This window comes from Rhododendron vialii, chromosome 3a (assembly GCF_030253575.1).
Source record: "Rhododendron vialii isolate Sample 1 chromosome 3a, ASM3025357v1".
Taxonomy (NCBI): domain Eukaryota; kingdom Viridiplantae; phylum Streptophyta; class Magnoliopsida; order Ericales; family Ericaceae; genus Rhododendron; species Rhododendron vialii.
In genome coordinates, this window is record NC_080559.1 from 28,662,859 (window position 1) to 28,681,614 (window position 18,756).

The 18,756-nt window shown below is 38.1% G+C and overlaps 2 protein-coding genes and 1 long non-coding RNA gene across 5 annotated transcripts; all 3 read right to left on the minus strand.

The window, feature by feature from the left end:
- Positions 1–5,543: 5,543 nt before the first annotated feature.
- Positions 5,544–8,987, minus strand: LOC131319628 (silicon efflux transporter LSI2-like). Of its 2 annotated transcripts, XM_058349984.1 has the most exons (4): positions 8,746–8,987; positions 7,178–8,387; positions 6,877–7,066; positions 5,544–5,941 (listed from the first exon to the last, which is right to left on the minus strand). In XM_058349984.1, the coding sequence occupies exons 2-4, from the start codon at positions 8,291–8,293 to the stop codon at positions 5,679–5,681; spliced, it is 1,569 nt and encodes a 522-aa protein (XP_058205967.1). In that variant the 5' UTR covers positions 8,294–8,387; positions 8,746–8,987; the 3' UTR covers positions 5,544–5,678. The 2 variants fall into 2 exon arrangements, with proteins under 2 accessions (XP_058205967.1, XP_058205968.1); XM_058349985.1 differs by having other exon boundaries at positions 7,178–8,946.
- A 3,430-nt stretch (positions 8,988–12,417) lies between these two features.
- On the minus strand, positions 12,418–17,423 carry LOC131319629 (uncharacterized). Of its 2 annotated transcripts, none has more exons than XM_058349986.1 (2): positions 17,165–17,423; positions 12,418–14,043 (listed from the first exon to the last, which is right to left on the minus strand). In XM_058349986.1, the coding sequence occupies exons 1-2, from the start codon at positions 17,255–17,257 to the stop codon at positions 12,835–12,837; spliced, it is 1,302 nt and encodes a 433-aa protein (XP_058205969.1). In that variant the 5' UTR covers positions 17,258–17,423; the 3' UTR covers positions 12,418–12,834. The 2 variants fall into 2 exon arrangements, with proteins under 2 accessions (XP_058205969.1, XP_058205970.1); XM_058349987.1 differs by lacking the exon at positions 17,165–17,423 and adding an exon at positions 16,312–17,089.
- LOC131319631 (uncharacterized) lies at positions 15,211–16,305 on the minus strand. The gene is made up of 2 exons (XR_009198008.1): positions 15,925–16,305; positions 15,211–15,789 (listed from the first exon to the last, which is right to left on the minus strand). It is a non-coding gene; the product is annotated as an uncharacterized LOC131319631 (long non-coding RNA).
- Positions 17,424–18,756: the final 1,333 nt, after the last annotated feature.

Here is an 18,756-nt window from a genome sequence, read left to right on the forward strand (position 1 = left end):
TTTTAAAATAAATAAAGTGTTTTTAAAAATAAAAAATAAACCAAAACATATATACGAAGGAATTCAGGTAAAAAAGGGGAATTCGGGTGCATAGGATTTGACTACTTCAAATGATGTGAGACGATGCGCAAGGGTCTTAAGGCTCACAGGGCTTTTGAAGGGAGTGATTTTTGCACTTAAAAAATGGAAAGTGATTTTTGTACTTTCCAAATTTTTAATCGCACTCTTAAGAAAAGTGCGAAAATAAATTCATATTGATTTTCGTATATTAATCTTCGCACTCCTCAAGTTATTAGCTTTTGGAAAGCACGCTTAATAATTTAGGGAGTTCGAAAATCACTCCCAAAGAAAAAAGCACAATATTATGCTTCATTACTCTAATTTTTTATTTAATAATTTGGGGGTGTTCTTTCTCTTTCTAGCTCTTTTTCTCTCCAAGTCATTGAAGTGTTGAATAAGGTAAATTGTACATTAAAAAAGGGGTGCTTAACGTGACAATGACAAGTAAAGGTGTTAGATGAAAAACTTGTAGGTGCATTTTCTGTTAATTTAATTAATTTTTTTTTTGGGTTAGAGTATTTAGAGTCACCATCACCGAATTGATGGCAAAATTATTCCTAATTTATGTGTTTTTGGGTTAGAGTATTTAGAGTCACCATCACCGAATTGATGGCAAAATTATTCCTAATTAATGTGCTCAAGTCATACAAAACGTGTGCTTTTAAGCCCCATCAGTCAACCCAAATCACACTTCTATTTTCCATTTCTTTTCTTTTGATTAATTTGTCCTTTTTTGGCATGTTATTGCAAGTTGTCAAATGGAATCATGCGAAATGTTGTGTGAAAGAGTTGGGCTTCGCCTCCAATTTAAGTCAAATTAAACATGTATTAATTCGCATTATGGATTTTATTATTATAGACCTGCTACGATTATCGTAATTGTTCATCTTTTAACTACGGGGAATGGTTTTTAAACTCCCCCTTTATTTTTTTTGTCTTTATTCTCTGAAAAAATGACTCAAAAAGTAAGGGTATTTTAGTAATTTTAAGTAAATAAGGACAAAAAAAGAAGTGCTAACAGATAAAAGGGGAATGTGAAAATAAAACTAATTGTTGAAGCATCTTACTCAAACTTTAATTATCAAAGATTTGAGAGACGGCTCATGTAAATTCTCTTTTGATATCAAGTGGAAGGAAAATAGCATTCAAAGGGAAGTTATAGTAACATGACATTTCATCAATCATGTGAGGTCTGCAACAACTAAATTAAGTCTAATATACAACAATTAACGTAGTGGCCCCCTATGGAAAGAAATAAAACTAGCACCAAAAAGATATAGGAGAACTAATAATCAAACTAGGGAGCCGATAATGCCACGACAGATTTTGTACGTGCCACGATTATTTCAATCATCTGACATTTTTACCCATCTCAGTCACGCTCGTCATCTGAACTCTGTCCCTTACGGCTCTGGAGCCCACCACCGACCTCTCCGGCGTCTCCCAATCTCGTTCATCCCATTGTTTTGCCCTCTCTCTCTCTCTCTCTCTCTCTCTCTCTCAAACTCACTATTCCTCCATTTCTCTCTCTCTAAACGAATGGTTTATGCTCTTGCTATATTTGTGTATTTCCCTTAAAATCAATCTTACTTTTTTTTTTTCGAACATAAAATCAATCTTACTCAGAGTGAGACCAAATATATCTCGTCAACACTTTCGAATCTTTGATCTGTTCTCCATTTTCCCGTCTGTTCTATTCCTCTTCTCTCCATAGGAGACCAAAAAACATAAATCTATACATAGACCCATTTTTTCCAGTGGTGACAGACCACATTTGCAGTGGTCGGATTTGGAGATTTGGGTTACCGCCAATTCGTGAGTTATACACATGGAGTTGCTTATTTCGTTTTCATCCCTATGCTAGAGTGCTGGTTTTGGAGGCTATCAAACGAAGAGAGCATGCTATGGGGGTTTACGTTCCAAATTATCCTCGCCGGCGGCAAAACCCTAACATCGTGACTAGATGGGAGTCAAGGGACTAGCGGGAGGGATAGCTGACGATTGCATGTAGGAAAAGGGTGAGCAGAGAAGGGTGAGCTATCTTCGTAATCGATGACTTCAAGAAAGAGGACTGAGATTTTTGATCTAAAGGGCAATCGAAGATGTTTGATGGGGTAAAAACGTAAAATACCACAAATATTCGTGGCACTAAAAGATCTGTTCGTTGCATTAGTGCCCCAAACTATTATATAATGATAAAAATCCATACTTGTAAATGTTACTAGATTCTGAATGATTTGCAAACTATTATCCAAACAGAAAAACCTCATCAAAGAATTTAGTTGAAATCCACCTTTTTACGTGGAGTATATTCGAATATCAAGATATTTCACGCAAATAGTTTGTCCAAAAAGTATGGGTTAATTAATTGACAAGCAACTAATTATCAAAAGGAAAAAATTCTAACAATTTTCTATTCTGGGTTAAGCAGGAGAAATCAGGAAACTGGAGCTGAAGGGGTTTAGCCAAATAAGCATAAGAAAACAAATACGGAGTAGTCATCTATGAGGTCGTATGTTCGAATCTCACAGAGGATAAAACATTCCAAACTTTGGGGCCATTGAAATGTTTGCCCGACAATTAATTCAAGGATCCGGAATTAGCCAATGTGCGCGCAAGCCGATCTGGATAGTAAAAAAAAATAGGAAATCAGGAAACTGGGATACTCTCTCATTTGTTTAATGTGACAGATATCACCTAAACATAGCATATTGATGAATTGAGAAGCACCAACCATGCAATATGCCCTTCATTGATCGCAGCAGTAGGAGTACAGCTTTTACAATTGCTTTACACATTAAAAATTGTCGATAATGGGGTATCAGAAGGTGCCAATAAAGTGGTTAAATAAATATTTGAAGTTAAAACTGCTGCGGATGATCAAAGTCAAAACGGTTCACGATTATTTATTTTCTATGCAAGAAACTATTAATCTATTTTGTATTATGTAGAAAGGGAAGATGGGGCCGGGCAAAGCATGATGACTCTTCAACTTGTCACATTGGTGGGGTGTTTCGGTTTCTTAGAAAAAGAACTTTTAGAAAAAAAAAAAGATAATTTCAAACTCAAAAATCATTTGTTTACGCAAATAATTTTTCTACCAATATGGATCTTGTTTGATAGATCTTATTAAAGTCTTTTAAACGGTGCAAAAAAAATTGAAAAAATATTTTTCATTTTCATTATATTTGAGTTTGATATTACATTCGTTTGAAAAAAAAAGTATTTTTTTTAAAAGTAGAACACCAGAAAACTCTATATGTATTTAGCACAAAATTTTGCCTCTTCCTTCATATGGTATTCGTGCAACTTAATTTATAACCGTGGCTTAAATGGCTTTTCTTTTTCTTTTTTGGCTCGGAATGATCTCTGCTTATAGATCAAAATTAACCCTAAAAAGGTCACCAATATTTACTGTTCTTAAGATTTATTATAATGGTTGATGTCCTATGTTTTTGAAAAAATGAATCTTTACCAAAAAAAACTCAGCTACAAGAGACACTGATATAATCACTAAGAAGATAGTAGCCATAAATCATATATTGTCATGTATGTGTACATACACATATACATACTTGTATTTACACTTTTACTCAAAAAATCTGTCAGGGGTATCATTTCAACGCCTGTGACTCTAGGGTTGCTCTCTTCTAAAGTTTCATGTTCGAAACCTCTCAAGTATTATCAACTTCTTTGGAGTCGGTCCATACAAAGCTTTTACTTTGACTTTAATTGAGACCCCCACAAGTGGGCGGTGGAATCGGTCTCCAAAAATTAGCCGATGTGCGCATAAGTTAGTCCGGACACCCAAGTTTAAAAAAAAAGGTGGATGAGATGGCTCATTGCAAGTTATTCTTAGCCTCCTCTTCCACTACTGGGGGGTAGATTAATCTTGGGGAACCCTTTTTGGGTACTTTGTTGACTTGCATTAGTACCGTGTGAAGTGAGTAATCAAAGCCATCACAAGTTTATATATTTAACTAACCGTAGTTGCAATAGATTAAGTTTTCTAATCGACAATGGTTCAGGTCCAAGTTTGCATTAGGTGGGGCATCTTTAAATAAAATAATTGATGCAATGGAATACCAAAGTAGAGAAGGTTTTAAATGATTTTTGTATATGAGAGGAGGGGGAGGGGGAAAATGCTTGGTGCACATGGAAACAGTTATTCAGGAATTACTCCCATAAACTTCCAAGATTCCATTCAGATATTAGAAGGAAAAAATAGGTTTGATTTTTAGGCCTTGTTTGGATGCAGTTGTTTGACTTGGCACCTTATTTTTAAAGTGACAACCTTTTTTAGCAACTTAAAAGCTTTTTCTAGCCTTTTTCAAGATACATCCATAAAACAAATAATGTGAATGCGGGAAATTTCACAGTAGGGAATCCCTCACGCTTTTAGGTGTGGAAGAAGAAATTCTCATGATTTACCCAGAAACTACTGAGAGATTCTCTATGTTTCACACTTCGCTTACAGAGCACGAGAAATTTAGATACAAGGATTATTGTCATCTTCCTTTCACGTGTGGTGAGACCTACTAATAATACGCAGGACCCGCACCACGTAAAAGGGCATTACGAATAACCTTTGTGTATAACTACCGCAGAGCACACAGGGGCTCAATTAGCAATAGTTAGCACCACAACAAATCCTGTTCACTGGCTTTGCTTTACCCAAGGGCCGAAATCGAAAATGCAATTAGTTATCGGGCTTATAGCACCGAATTCCGACCTACGGAAGATAAAAAAAAAAGGGTAGTCTTTTCCGCCACTTTTTCTTTTTCCCTGTAGAAGCTGATTTTCGCGACACGAACGTGCGCCATAGCCCTAGAAGCATATAGTCACTTTTTTATTTTATTTTTATTTTTATAGGAAGGAAGCATATTGCCACTTTCTATTTTTCTGGAATAAAAAAGTGAGTAGGTCTTAGTCTAGCATCATTGCCCAAACGGCTGCTTGGAACTGAATATAATAAGCAAACAGTACATTTTTAGCAATTTTTAAAGAGACACTTGTTGCATTCTACAATTTCTATGTCCATAAGAGAGAGGTGGAGGCCTGAAATCTAGCCAAATCATGCAACGGGGGGGGATGAATGTGGGTATATGATTGATGAGGAAAGACCTGTGGGGTAACCCCAGCTTATCCCACCACCAAAATCTCCCTCGTATGTGCCTAACAATGGTCCCATATCCCTTTCCTGTCACGTTTCATTGCTTTTCTTTTCTCTTCTTTTTTTTTGGGTCCGACGGTCAGGTGTATCCGGGTCATCCTAAGCGCACCTCGACCAATCCCTTATGTGGTCCTATCAAATTTCTTGGCAACTTGGGATTGGTAGATGAAAATTGTCAAAATAATCCAGATTACCAGAATTTTAATGAACCAACAACTAAGTTGCAAGAAAGTGAAGAAACAACTAACTAACAATGACTCCATGAAAGTGAGAATCTCCATGAAGCTTCTGAAGAGAAAGGAACCATAAATTTCTGGATAAAAAAAATGGTACTCTTCAAACCTCTTTCCTTCAAAATCTCTGAATGTCAAAAAACAAAGGCATCAGTGATCTCATGTGTAAAATTTATTCACCTGATATACACTGCTTCAGAATTCAGTAATCACTATCTTATGAGTGCCAAACCAATGGCAGTGACTATAAGAGTAGAGGGCACTCCAAATTTAAGATGGTTCCAGAAAGATAAGTTGTATCCGAAGATTGGAGCTCGACGAGCCTGCTCGCATACTATCAAGTTAGCAGCCGATCCCAATAGAGAGAGGTTCCCGGCTACTGTGCTGACCCAAGCCAATATAAGCCATGCTTTCTTCTCGTCTGCTGGGGATATTGCAGCTGCGGATGCTGCAATCCGTGCTCCAAGCAATAGAACTGAGACATTTGCAAGCATTCAACTCTATAAGTAGGCAGAAAAGCATAAAAGTCTATAAGCAGGCAGAAAAAATTTCATCCATATCAGGGCATCTCCAATCAGTGCTTCTTCCATTATCTTTTTTAGAACAAAAATTGCGAACATTATTCGCAAATATACCAACTAATCTTCTGCAGGATACAAACAGCAATTTTAAAGCTTCAACGAGTTTATCTTCTGCAAAATTACTGGAAGATAGGTAATTTTCCAGTAAAAACGAGAGTTTATCTTCTGCAAATTAATTCTTAAAGACTTATGGTACTTCCACTAACAGCATGACACAGTAACTGTTTAAAGTAATTCAACCAAATTGCATCTTGGCCCATACAACTTTTTCCGCAGCTCTTTCCAAGCCGTAGAATGACCTAATTCCAAGTTGAGTTGCTAGAAAGAGGACTTTCCAATCCAAACTTGGCTAAGGTGAGGTATTTTTATCTTTTCACACTGGCAACAAAGTTGCTTTTGTTTCACAATGTTTGTGGTGCCATAGATCTTCAAGGCTTCTCATAGAAGTTCCCCTTAGAAAGTTCCATCTACTTGTCCAAGGTACCTAGCAAGCTCAATTCAACTCAGCTATTATACTTGTGTAGAGAAAACAAAACTTTATTAGTAACATATATTTTCATCACAGTCGAGCTAGGTCCTTTCGATTTTAAGTTGCTTTCAAGCAGTTCATGCAACCAACAACAATTATAAGTTAGTGTTGTAAACCAGGAAACAAATGAAATTGCTGCTAGTAATCTAAAAGACAATTGCCGATAAATAAAAAATTCTAAAAGACAATTCTTCTTCATATTTAAAAAAAAAAAAAAAGAACAACCTACATGCATTGTTATGTTACAAGGTCACAATAAAGCTCATCAAAATTATAATAGACGGGAAAGCAGCACCATACCAGTTGGTACGTTTGAAGCCACATTCGAGAGAACAAGTATGACAGCAGCAAGAACTACTATCCCAACAATGTGATCAATCTGTGCATATGGTTCCACAAGTTCCCACAAAGTACTAGGAATTCCAGTTTTGTTAAATCCCTCAACAGTGATAAACATTCCGCAAAAGAAGATCAAAAGGGAATAAGATACCTGGATAAAGAATGAAGTTAAATTACTTCCTTTGGCCAACCAGCAAAATCAATTTGCAAATTCTATGTGGCTAGGCCAGAAATAAAGTTTATATGGTGCGACAGATTGTACCTTTTCCAAGGATGGCCTAGCATCCTTAAAGTCAAGAACCACAAGAGCAAGTGCAGCAGTAATAGCAGTCCATGACATATTCAGACCCATAAGCAAGGAAATAAGCATCCCAATAGTCACAAGGTAAACACAAGTCTTCCAGAGTATTATCTTCCATCTCTCTTTCACGTCAGGTTTGTCCCCTCCTTGTGAGAATCCATCATTTGAAACCTCCTTAGATGCATTTGATCCCCTTGCAGACTCAATTTCCCCGCTAGAGGCCTTGTGGATTTCATTCTCACTAGCACTTACTCGGTTCCTAAGAGTATCAACATTAGCAGTATTCCCATTGACATTTGGAGGGCTGCGGATAGTCATGGATTCCAATGTAGAGCTCCATTCTTGTGAATTTAAGGACGTCAAATGTGACAATGTTGCTGGTGAAAAGCGATGGGAAACCACATCGTCCTCAGGAACCACTTCCATGGCTGCATCTTCCTCATCCTTCTGAATTGATAACAACTTCCAATACATACATAGTAGAAATACAGCATTCAAAGAAACTCCCACTAGCATTGCTGGTAGAATTCCGATTACAAAGTCTCCAAAACTAATCTTACTTTGAACAGCTATAACCAGGTTTTGAGGGTTCCCAATTGGGGTTGCTGAAGACCCAATGTTCGCACTCGAGGCAAGGGCCAATAGAAAGGGGTGAGGTGGGAGATTATGTTGCCTCGCGATTTTCAACACAAATTCGGTTAAAACAACACAGGACGTATCATTAGTAAAGAGAGCACTGGAAATGGCGGAAATCAGGCAGATTCGACAAAGTAAATCTTTGGCTCCCATGCTCTTCCACGAAAGCAATTTGCCCAAGTACTTAAACATGTCTGCTCTTTCTAGATACACACTTACAACCATTGTACCAAAGAGAAGGCCAAGAATTGGAAGGTCAATGGCAGCATATGCTTGATCTGATGTTATAACTCGAAAAATTACCATGAGGATACCTCCTAAGAGAGACCCAGCAGTCCTTCCAATGGGCAGGAAAGGAACAGCTGGGAAAACTGCCAATACCCAGAAGATTGCAAAAGCAATTGAACCAAGTACCACCTTCACAGTTGAAGCCATGGCCATGTTTGGAACTTAAATGGTCAAAAACCGTTTAAGAAAATTGAAACTTAACCTACCAGCGTATCATACATTCATATCCATATCTGGTAAGACGTACCTGAAATAGGAAAATGGACCCAAACATCAAGCTATGAACAAATTTTCTGAATTTGAAACATTTGCCCACAGATGTACAATCGACGGACAGCCCAAATAATACAATTATTCAAATTTTAGGCCCAAGGATTAGTCATCGAGATATGCGTAAGCTGACCGTAAATATGGTTACAAGAAAAATACTGGAGTAGTGCAATTATAGAACACCCAAAGACAAAAATCCTGTGTGCTAAGAGCCATCTCCAATCTTAAAAAGAAGCTACATCTCAAAAAAACCCAGAAGACCCAGTTGCAGAAAATTGCTTATACAATCAAGAAAACTGAAATCAGATTATTATGAAGCACGGGCATGCGCTCACCTCAACCAGCGGTACCAGTCGCGGAGACTTGAACATGAAAAGTTAAAAAGTAGGGACCTTAAAAAGACCTTTCATTTTGATATTTTGAGAGTGAAAGCCTAGTTGGAGCTTGTTGGTTGTTCATGGCCAGGGGATTGGAGGGCTTGATTGATTCTGAGAAACTTTATTTGGTGAAAAGACATGATTTGGGCTTTACGGGAAAACCTTTCCATCACACGTCACAGCCATATCCTTAACCATCATGCCATCTCCGATAGTTGAAATTCTAGTTATTCAACGAGTTAATCATCTCTTTCATCCCTAAACTATTCCAATTTTTCTAAACTTGTCCCTCGAGTATCTCAATCGAACTCATGTGGTCCCTCAGCTGTCCAAGTGATTTCAAATTTCAATGTTGTTCAATTGCTGAAGCCGTTAATAGTCTGTTAATTATTTAGACGAAATGTACAACAACAAAAAAAGAGAGAGAGAGAGAGAGAGATTCTGCTCGGACAATTTTTACCCCAACTTTTGTATTGATTCCAACTTGAATGGTAACTGTTCATTTTGTAAAGCTAGTTTAGAAAATTATTACTATAAAAAAGTTGTGCTAATCGAAAATGGATGTGTCTCTAAATTAGTTATACTTAACTTTTTGTTTAACTATCTCTCGATATCTGACAAATATATTATTTTGAATGAATGGTCTTCTCATCATGCCCTATAAGAAAAAATAGTAGGATTCTATTACTACAAGCTTAATATGTTTCTGGTATCATATGCGAAAAATAACTTTTATCAAATATCAATAGGTATCTAAGTACTCCCTTGTACCTAAAAAGAATATCCAATCTGCAAAACGAAAACTTAAAAAATTTATTTTAAGAAAAATTCATTATTTTTTGATAAATCAATAGAACTCGTTGATATTTAATATTCCAAACTAGAGGTAAAAAGTTTGAATTTTTTTTGACAAAAAATTAAATCATAATTGAAGTTCTTGTTTTGCGAACCGAACAATCTTGTTTTAAGTTGGGATCAATATAAAGTTTCATATAAAAGTTATCCGAGTTTTGGAGGCGTCGAAATAGTTAACAATCGAAATCAATCGGATAATTGAGGGTCTGCATAAGTTCAATTGATAGTTGTGGGACAAATTAATTTTTTTTGTACTCCGTAATAGTTTGGGTATGAAAGAGATAATTAGCCCTTATTCAACTCCATTAATTAATTCGATATTGTGAATCTATCTACCGCCAAGGACGTCATGACTGCTTCCAGATCTGGATTTGTGGGCGGTTTGAATAATTTGAAAGTCTTAAAATTAACCGCTAAAAATAAAATAAAATTGGTCGGTGAGAAATAAATTATAGTGTCTCCATCTCGCCAAGGTGCTTGGTCCTCCAGCCAGCCAATACGTACTTTTTTTTTTTTTTACAAACCTCAGAAATTTCATTTTTAATACTCCATTCGTCCGACTTTGTTGTGCCATTCTTTCTTTTTGAGATGTCCCAGAATGATGTGCTTGTTTCAAAACTTTCCAATTTTTGATGTTCATATTACCCCTCATTTCTCTCTCCCAAATTCAAATTTTAAACTTAATTTAAAAGGAAAGTAGAGCAAATTAATGACATGACAAGAAAGTTGACAAAAAGTCATAAGTTACAAAGGGGTAAAATGGTAAAATTCATACAAAATCAATACAATTATGATTTTTCTTTAAATTACGTGAAAATCAAAATAGACTCAACAAATTAGGACGGGAGAGTAATAGCAAACGGTACTTACAGTGAGACAATAGTGCTAGTCGAGGAATAGAAACTAGAGAGAGACCCCCCGCAAATGAGTAGCCCGAACTAATTAATAGTATGAAAATCAATGCTTTGCTTGGTTGGTAGTTTAGTTTTGGTAGTAAGTGGAAAGAGAAATAGGGTAATGATTGGAGAGAGGGGTAATGATTGGAAAGAGATAAAGAGAAAAATGAAATTAATAATTGGAGATATAGGATAATGATTGGAAAAAGATATAGAATAATGATTGGAAACAAAACTAAAATTAAAACTAAACTAGCAACCGAACACAATGAAAGTTGTCGAAAGAACACCCCATAAAAGTGCTCGGGAAAAAAACAGAAAGTTTAGCAAAACATTCCTCCATCCATATCATTGGGTATAAGCTCAGGTAATCTTACAAACTTAACATTATTTCTGACCGTGGGAAAAAATTTCAGTGCCGGATGGGTACCACGTGGTGTCCGCTCGGCGCATCCAAACCGTTCATTGCATTTTTGGACGGCTCGAATTTGGAAAGAGAAAAATGATAGAGAAAGTGTTGAGGTAAAAGGAGAGAGGGGGTTTCAATCTGAGTTGTCCAGAAGTATATTGGATTGTTTGGATGTGCCGAGCGAAGAGTGGGTACCACGTGCGACCCACGCAGCTCCTAAAAATTTCTCCTATGACATTCTGGTGTCTTTTCCACCCTAGCATTTCCATCAACGACTGCAAATAACGAATGAAATATTGTGGCATAATGACCATTTCGGGATAATCGGTGCTGAGAAATGAGAATTGGGTGATTTATCACAACAAAATGTTACTAGGATACATGACACTTGGAACATGAAAACGTCCATGAAAAGAAATGGACGAGCCAGATGTTTCTTTTCATAGACATTTTTCATGTTCCTAGTGTCATGGATAGTAATACTCCTCTTATCACAACTTGTAGCAGTACTGGTTGTAATTGGGTAGTGTCCCAAAAGAGACCAAAATGACAGATTGGCACACCCACTGAACTTATTGCTACTTTGAAATGAGATGCTGATGGGAAGGTTTTGGACCCCCCATATGATGAAGTTCACTGCCTAAAACTTCGTCTCGTAGAAAATCCGGTCCAGCTTACGCGCATCTCAACCAATCCTGGGGACCAATAGTAGAAGTACATTTATCATACCCAACTGTTCAATCCAGACAGAATTCACCCTATTCCTTCCACATATGTTTGTATCTGGGGATTTGTATGGCATAATGAAATGGAACATCATAATTTCCAGAGTAACTACTAACTAGTGAAAGAAGATATCGCGGGTGATCATCAAGCTTTCTTCTCATTCTATCGACGAAATTAAATAAAAGTTTAACCGGTCACACCCACGAATGAATACTACCGTTACTTTGGCTTTACTTACCGTCAAAAATTTCCTTTTTTTCCTTTCCTTTCCATAAATTTCCGCTGTCAATCCATAGATTTGAGTTCTGAACCTAGCATATTGATGAGATGTACTATTCTATTTTCTTGCATGGTTCATCTAGTGGTCGAGTATGCTACGCTGTTGTTGCATCTGCATCCAGTATGGCCTAAGGTTGTTCGACGCTACATGAAAATCGCAGGCGTAAACAACTAAACTGAAATTTTTGCAGACATTTCCTCCTAAAGCATGCAACCTCAGTGCCTAAAATCAGCGCTGCAATATACGAGAATGATCATTTTTCCAACCAAGCAGTGCATCAAAGATGCAGTCATCGATTCTCCTTGAAGTTTTATTCAACCTTAACGAATAAAGAGCTCTTCTTCTTCTTCTTCTTCTTTTGATTTGTTTTCCAACAAGCCTTACAGGAGCTCTAGAAACTCTGAATAGTTATTTGAACACTGAATTACATAATTCATGAGCGGAAGCAGATAGAGAAAACCAGGTTAAGCAATCCAATGGTAAGTACTGAGTAGATAACACGTCCAAAATGTCCTGATATCTTTCTTCATACACACAAAGTGATGACTTTATAATACATGTATACTTGTTGAAGCATACGGACACATACTCCATGACAAAAAAAATAGTAAAAGAGGATAAATAAATAAATAAAGAAATATACCAAACTCAATCCAATGATTCCCCAATTATATGTCGTCTCCGCATGATGAGGGTATCATAAACCGTGAAGCTTCGTTTCACTATAAGCTAGTGTAATACTACAATATGAAAAATTCCAAAATCGCCTTGCTTTCAGTATACCTTTGATTTGTCTGGATGACAATTTCAGTAAATCCACTTTGAAGCTCATGCATTGATGAGAACGGAAGGGAAGTCCAGCCTAGCTGATGAATTTTCCATCAGTTAACTCTTGACTGCAACACCGGGAAGAAAGTCCAGTTATCATCAGGCCCAAACTCCTCTCCGACAACCTTTTCATTAGCCCACCACTCAGAGCGTACGGCTGGTTTTTCCGAGACTTCTCCCTTGGTGTTGTCGAAATTGAACTCTTTGATTGACCCTAGAGAAATGGACCGATACTTTTGAGAACAATGCTCCTCATCATCATCCCCTTCTCCTAAAACCTCGTTAGGCATTCCATTCAGAACTTTCCCAACACTATATTCACTACAATTCTCTGTTTTCTCCAGACTGCCTTTGCCAGCTACATGTGATAAAGATTCTGAAACATTTTTTTCACCAGTCAACTCAAATGAAACCCTGCAATCAATTAAAACATCGCCATTTTGAGATCCACTCTTTGAGTTGGCTGCTGATGCCACCTCAAATATTTGGTTCTCTATAAGGGAACTATCTCGAGACACTGGTTCTACGCCATCTGGAGTCAATGATCCAGAACCTAATCTTGAACCCCACTTACGAGTATAAAAGTTTTTGAAGGCAAGGAGCTTGGGCACTTCCTCAATCCGGAAAACAATAGATGGTTTATCAGGAAAAGGCGAAGAGGTGCCAGAATTTGAAACTACTGAGCCAGGTGATATGAGGTTGCTAATGGGACTCCCTTGGTAGTAATAAGGCTGGAACTCATACTGGGATAAAGTGAACTTCTGATTTGGCCCACTGTTCCTTCTGGCTCGGCCCAACGATGATGCCAAAAGTTGAGCAAACGGCACTTCTGGCGATGAAGGGCTTGTGAGTTGCACTGGTTCAGGAGGGGGAGTGAAAGAAGCAGTAGATGGTTCAGTGTTGAAGGTAGAAAAGACAGGTGGGGAAACTAGTTGGGTCTCATGAGCATAAGGGCCAACGGTGAAAATGTTGGTGGTACCAGATGGGGAATAGGCATGGACGGAAAGGGAAGCGAGGGATAGGGTCCCGGCCGGTGATTGGGTGGCGGAGGGAGGGTCTGATTGGAGAAAAGATGCAGGAGAAGAGGGAGGAGCGATGAAGGGTAATAGTATGGTGTTTGGGTGGGTTGGATTGTCAGTAACAGGTGCTGAAGCTCCAGGTACTACGGGCTCAGGAATGAGGACAGCGTGGCTGATTTTCTTGCTTTGTTTGTAAGTTCCGAAACACCAGTATAGACTCCAGCAGATTCTCCATCTTTTCTTCTGATGTAAGACACGAGAACAGCATGTTATAATAAGTAGTCTCACTAACATACTAATCCATCTAATAAGAGCCTTACTCGATCGGTGCAAGAATTATGGAATTAGATCATCTCGTGTATTCAAACGTGATTTCAGACAGAGAATGAGAGAGAGATCAAAGTTTGCATTTCACCTATGATATCCGAAGAAAAACGTTTTTCTTTTGTTCTACTAGGCTTAGGTAAGATGCTAGCAAAAAAGTTTATTTAAAAGTGTAAATATATGACTGAGGCTGGCATATCAGAATACACATTTGTCATGTGATGGCTAGCTAAACACATGAAAAACATCATAGAAACACACTACAGTACGTTTTGGAAGGAAATTATCTAGCTAGTACAATGCATCTGAAGATCTTCTCCAATTTTTAGTGGCACTGAGAGCAGAAATACATTACTGATTTGCAAATGAACGTCCAACATCCATAATGACAACATAAAGGAAAATAGGATATCTCTATCGTAATATGAATACCTCCCTAATTCTGAATTGGATAAAAATTACCAACTTGGCAATGAAAGTCTGAATCACCATGTATGTTTTTAAACCAGGCATTGCCCTCCGTTAGGGCCACAAGAAGCAAAGGAAAAATGGCCAAACTCGTCATCACTCCTTATCTTTAATGAATCGATTAGTCCATGGCCAGCTCAGCTCAACCAAATTCATTTCTAAAGGCAAAGTAAAAGCCAGTCAAGTAAATTTGACTATTCTGCCGAGTTTATGTTGCGTCTAGCAAAACAAACCTAGGCCTGAAGATCCTACTCTGTTGCTCCTCCTAATGTAGGGTTCCTCATTCCTTGAGAATGGCCCTTCATAACATACAGATCTTACAAATGGATCACCACGCAAATTCATTATGTACCTTCTAGAAATGGAGGCTCCTTGGAAAGAACCAAGGACTTTCCTATAGTATTCTATCTTTATTTATCTTATTACGAACTTCAACATACATATAATTGGCACACAACATACATCCAGTATCTGAAATCACGCTCTATGATCATTTTTTATTACGTAAATTAGCTTTATATTGTGTATAAACAAGGTATCTTAACTGATAGCTATAGTCCAACTACTGATTCATCTCTTGTAGAGCTAAATATGTGGGCCATGCCTATCGTAGATTACCTCAATGCTGCCTTGTTCGGAGTTTATTTCAGCAGTACAGTATATGCCTTCTCTAAGCTTCTAGTAAGCTCGCAAGAACGCTCCCAAGAAACTTTCCTACTGTATCCTCCTAACAACTTGCATCCATGCTGTATCCAAATCTTGAAATCAGGATGTATTGCAACTCAACCTGCTGTCTGTTATAGTGCAGATAGTTTGACTTAGTCAAGCTTGGGAAGATGCAAGTTGGACTTCCTATGGTCGTTGTAATCAGTTCTATCCAAGCAAGCATTCTTCCATAACTTTATTTGCACCACTTGTGCTGACAATCTAGCAGTTCTAACCCTCACAGCAGCAGTGCTATAACAGAAGTTGCTTTCAGATATACTCAGCTTAAAGCAGCTTGCGCAAGGTTCTAAGACAATTATTTCCATGAATACAACACAATAATGGAGTTAGCATTAATGTGGACATTCCCTACTACTAAAATTTGTGAGAGAAAGAATTGAGAACGGGAGTGGAGGATCCTATCGGAGGATTATATGACCTAAGTGTTAAGTGCTACTCATCCCCAGATAGGGTGTTCTCAAGACTTCATAGCTATGAGGCAGCAATTGTCACATAAACTATAGCAGTTCGAATGCAGCACATCATCGTATATGACGAAATGCAATGACATTTTTAGTGAGACGAGTCATGTGGCACGATCAACAAAATTTTGTATCTGGAGACTACCCCTATGTGGTATTATCAATTGGTACTTTTCTAAAGGTCATCTTCACATTCTCATCATGTCAAGGAAAACCCGCCATCTAGTCATCTAGATATATCTTCTATCTAGTTTACGCATTTGGAAGAATCTCTTTTATTTCTGAAATCCATGGCAGGAATACAATTGGAGGACAGAGCTAAAAGACATCATCGTGTTTTAATTACCAACATTCCCATGCCCTGTAGGTTCAATCTTCCACTCTATTTTACCATATGATGTGAAGGCTGGAATATATGTAAGGGATCAAATCATTGATAAACTTTACAGGAAAATAGAGGATCCTTTTCAGTAGTATACTTATGCACTCATAATAATTCACTCTCTCAAATGGAACAACTTAATTTCCTAACCGTGATTTCTAAACAAGGACAATCAGGATTCTGGTATGGCTTTGTCCACAGCAACATATTCTCCTTTCAGCCGCAAAATCACCTCCAATGGACCCACCCAAAATAAGTTACGCGCCCCTAACTGAACTCAACTACATAGACACAGTATGAGCCCCATAAGTGTACCTCTCATTTGAGGAAGAAATAAAAGAAGTCCTCACCTCACAGACATCTTTTGTAATTAACACAGAGATACATCAATGATAAAACATCTTATCTTTGGAGGTTTCTGCTTCTTCTATGAACCTCATTCTCGAAAACAGGGATCAACTTTGAGTCACAATCCATCCAACTAACATCTCTAAGCCACAGATTACCTCCAAAGGCATCTTTTCGATCTTCAATTTGAAGACTAAAACGTGCAACAACCTCAAAATCATAACCCCAAGGGATTTGGGCAAGTGGCATGACACAACAACTAAAGGGCTTGCCCCCAAGAATCACAAGGTCAAATCTACTAAGGCCGGACGTTACAAACCTTGGTCCCTATAGAAGTTTTGTCAGGTCGTTAACTTCAGGTCCCGTCCCGAATTAGTGACCTGAATTAGTTGAGCTGCATGCAAGCTGACCTAGACATCCGATAAATGACAATACGAAAAAACCACGACAAGTTGCAAGATGGAGTATAAAGTAAAACAAAGGCAGAAAGCACACATATATTCACAGCAACCCGTAACAGGAAAAAAAAAAAACTTATACTACTTTGGAATTCTACCACTCAACCAAACAGTAACGGGAAAAATATCTCAAAACAGATGCTTCATGAATCGAAAAGCTCGACAAATATAGACAAAGAGAAACATAAGCAACATACTTGAACTGTTGTTGGCTGGACTCGACTCTCTGCGGTAACAATCGCAGTCGCCGCCGCGTTTACCGTCTCCACGGTGTTCTGCGCAGCGCTCATACTGATCAAACAAGAGAAATTCACCAGAATTCGATCGCCACAGTCAGCGAAGAAGAAAAGGAGCGGGACGTGAGGTGACGTCTATGAACGAACCGATATAGTACTTATCGAATTCCCTCCCTCTCTCTCTCTCTCATCTCTCTCTCTCTATAGCTGTTATTTTGTAATTATGTTGGTGGTGGGGTCGAGAGAGTGATAACTAACTACTAAGATTTGAACGTAATGAGATTATGAGAGGATCGTTAAGGGGGTGATTAGTGGATAATGGTAGTGATTAAGTGTCAGGTGGAAATGACGAGATTGCCCTGGGAGTGGGGACGGCGCAGGATAGACGATTCGGGGATTTAAAGTCGGGGCTGACGCCAGGTGGAGTAGGGTACACCCCTCTCATTAAATGTTGATTTTTACTTTGTTCCGTTGGCGTACAGTTCCACAAGTTTCACTCCTATCACGTGACTTCCGTGATTGTGTAGTTGTCTTGCCAACCCGATTGATTTGATCCCATTTGTGGGCAGCGTGGAGGTTCTACGGCGTCGTCCGCAGAGCCGGCTTATAGCCAAGGCGCGCGAAGCAAGCGCTTCGGGCTTCCGAAAAAAATTAAAAACGAGAGCTCTCAAATTTTTAGGATTCCTATATATATATATATATATATATGGTCTACAAAAAATTGCACCAGACTTATTTACACAAAATAGATCCAATTTAAATTTATGAGCCACAAAATAGGTCCAATTGAAATTTAGGAGTCATAAAATAAGCCCAAATTGTGAAATTATTCATTAGAAACACTAATGCATTAAAAAAAAAGAAAAAGAAAATAACTTAAGGGTCGGCAGGAACTAGCAAGGAAGATATAGCCAATCAAAAAAAATCAAAAAAAAGAAGAAGATATAGCCGATCATAAGGAATAAGTACGGCAGGAACTAGAAACGCTTCATGCTTGAGGAGTCGAAAGGGAGGGAAGACAACAACCAACGACTGTGAAAGGAAAATACTTGCACAAGGAATTTCTTGAGGCCTCTCTTTTACTATCTCCAACTCTCCACCTCTACCAAGTAAGTTTTTTATTATCTTAACCAGTTGACCTAATTGGTAAAATTTATAGATCACTTTTGTATAAAAAAATATAGGGTGACCTCATTCAAGAAGTTCGCTTCTGACCTCCAAAACTTATGAGCCGTCCCTGGTCGCCCGAGGGATGCATGCTTGCTGTCCGCTATCCATGGTAATTATTACTGTAGCGCTTTTTACACGAGACGAAAATGGTCCGCTATCCATGGTAATTATTACTGTAGCGCTTTTTACACGAGACGAAAATGGTAAACGGCGCTGTGATGCCGAAAAGGCGCGCTTATATTGCTTTCGTTTGCTAGCTAGCTAAAAGACGCACGTACATTCATTGTTTGGCGTATGGGGACGTTGTTGCAAATGACATAGGCAACATGTGCTTTTGCCAATCGAGATTCATTATCGCAGGATATGTAGTATGAACTTGCCTC

Excerpts from the sequence above, each read along its gene's own strand:
- LOC131319628 (XM_058349984.1), bottom strand. The coding sequence starts at position 8,293 with ATGGCCATGGCTTCAACTGTGAAGGTGGTACTTGGTTCAATTGCTTTT. Across the intron at positions 7,067-7,177 it reads CTAGGCCATCCTTGGAAAAG|GTATCTTATTCCCTTTTGAT; the intron begins GTACAATCTGTC and ends TTCTTTATCCAG. Across the intron at positions 5,942-6,876 it reads GGCTTCAAACGTACCAACTG|TTCTATTGCTTGGAGCACGG; the intron begins GTATGGTGCTGC and ends CAAATGTCTCAG.
- LOC131319629 (XM_058349986.1), bottom strand. The coding sequence starts at position 17,257 with ATGAGCGCTGCGCAGAACACCGTGGAGACGGTAAACGCGGCGGCGACT. Across the intron at positions 14,044-17,164 it reads TCCAGCCAACAACAGTTCAA|AAGAAAAGATGGAGAATCTG; the intron begins GTATGTTGCTTA and ends GTCTTACATCAG.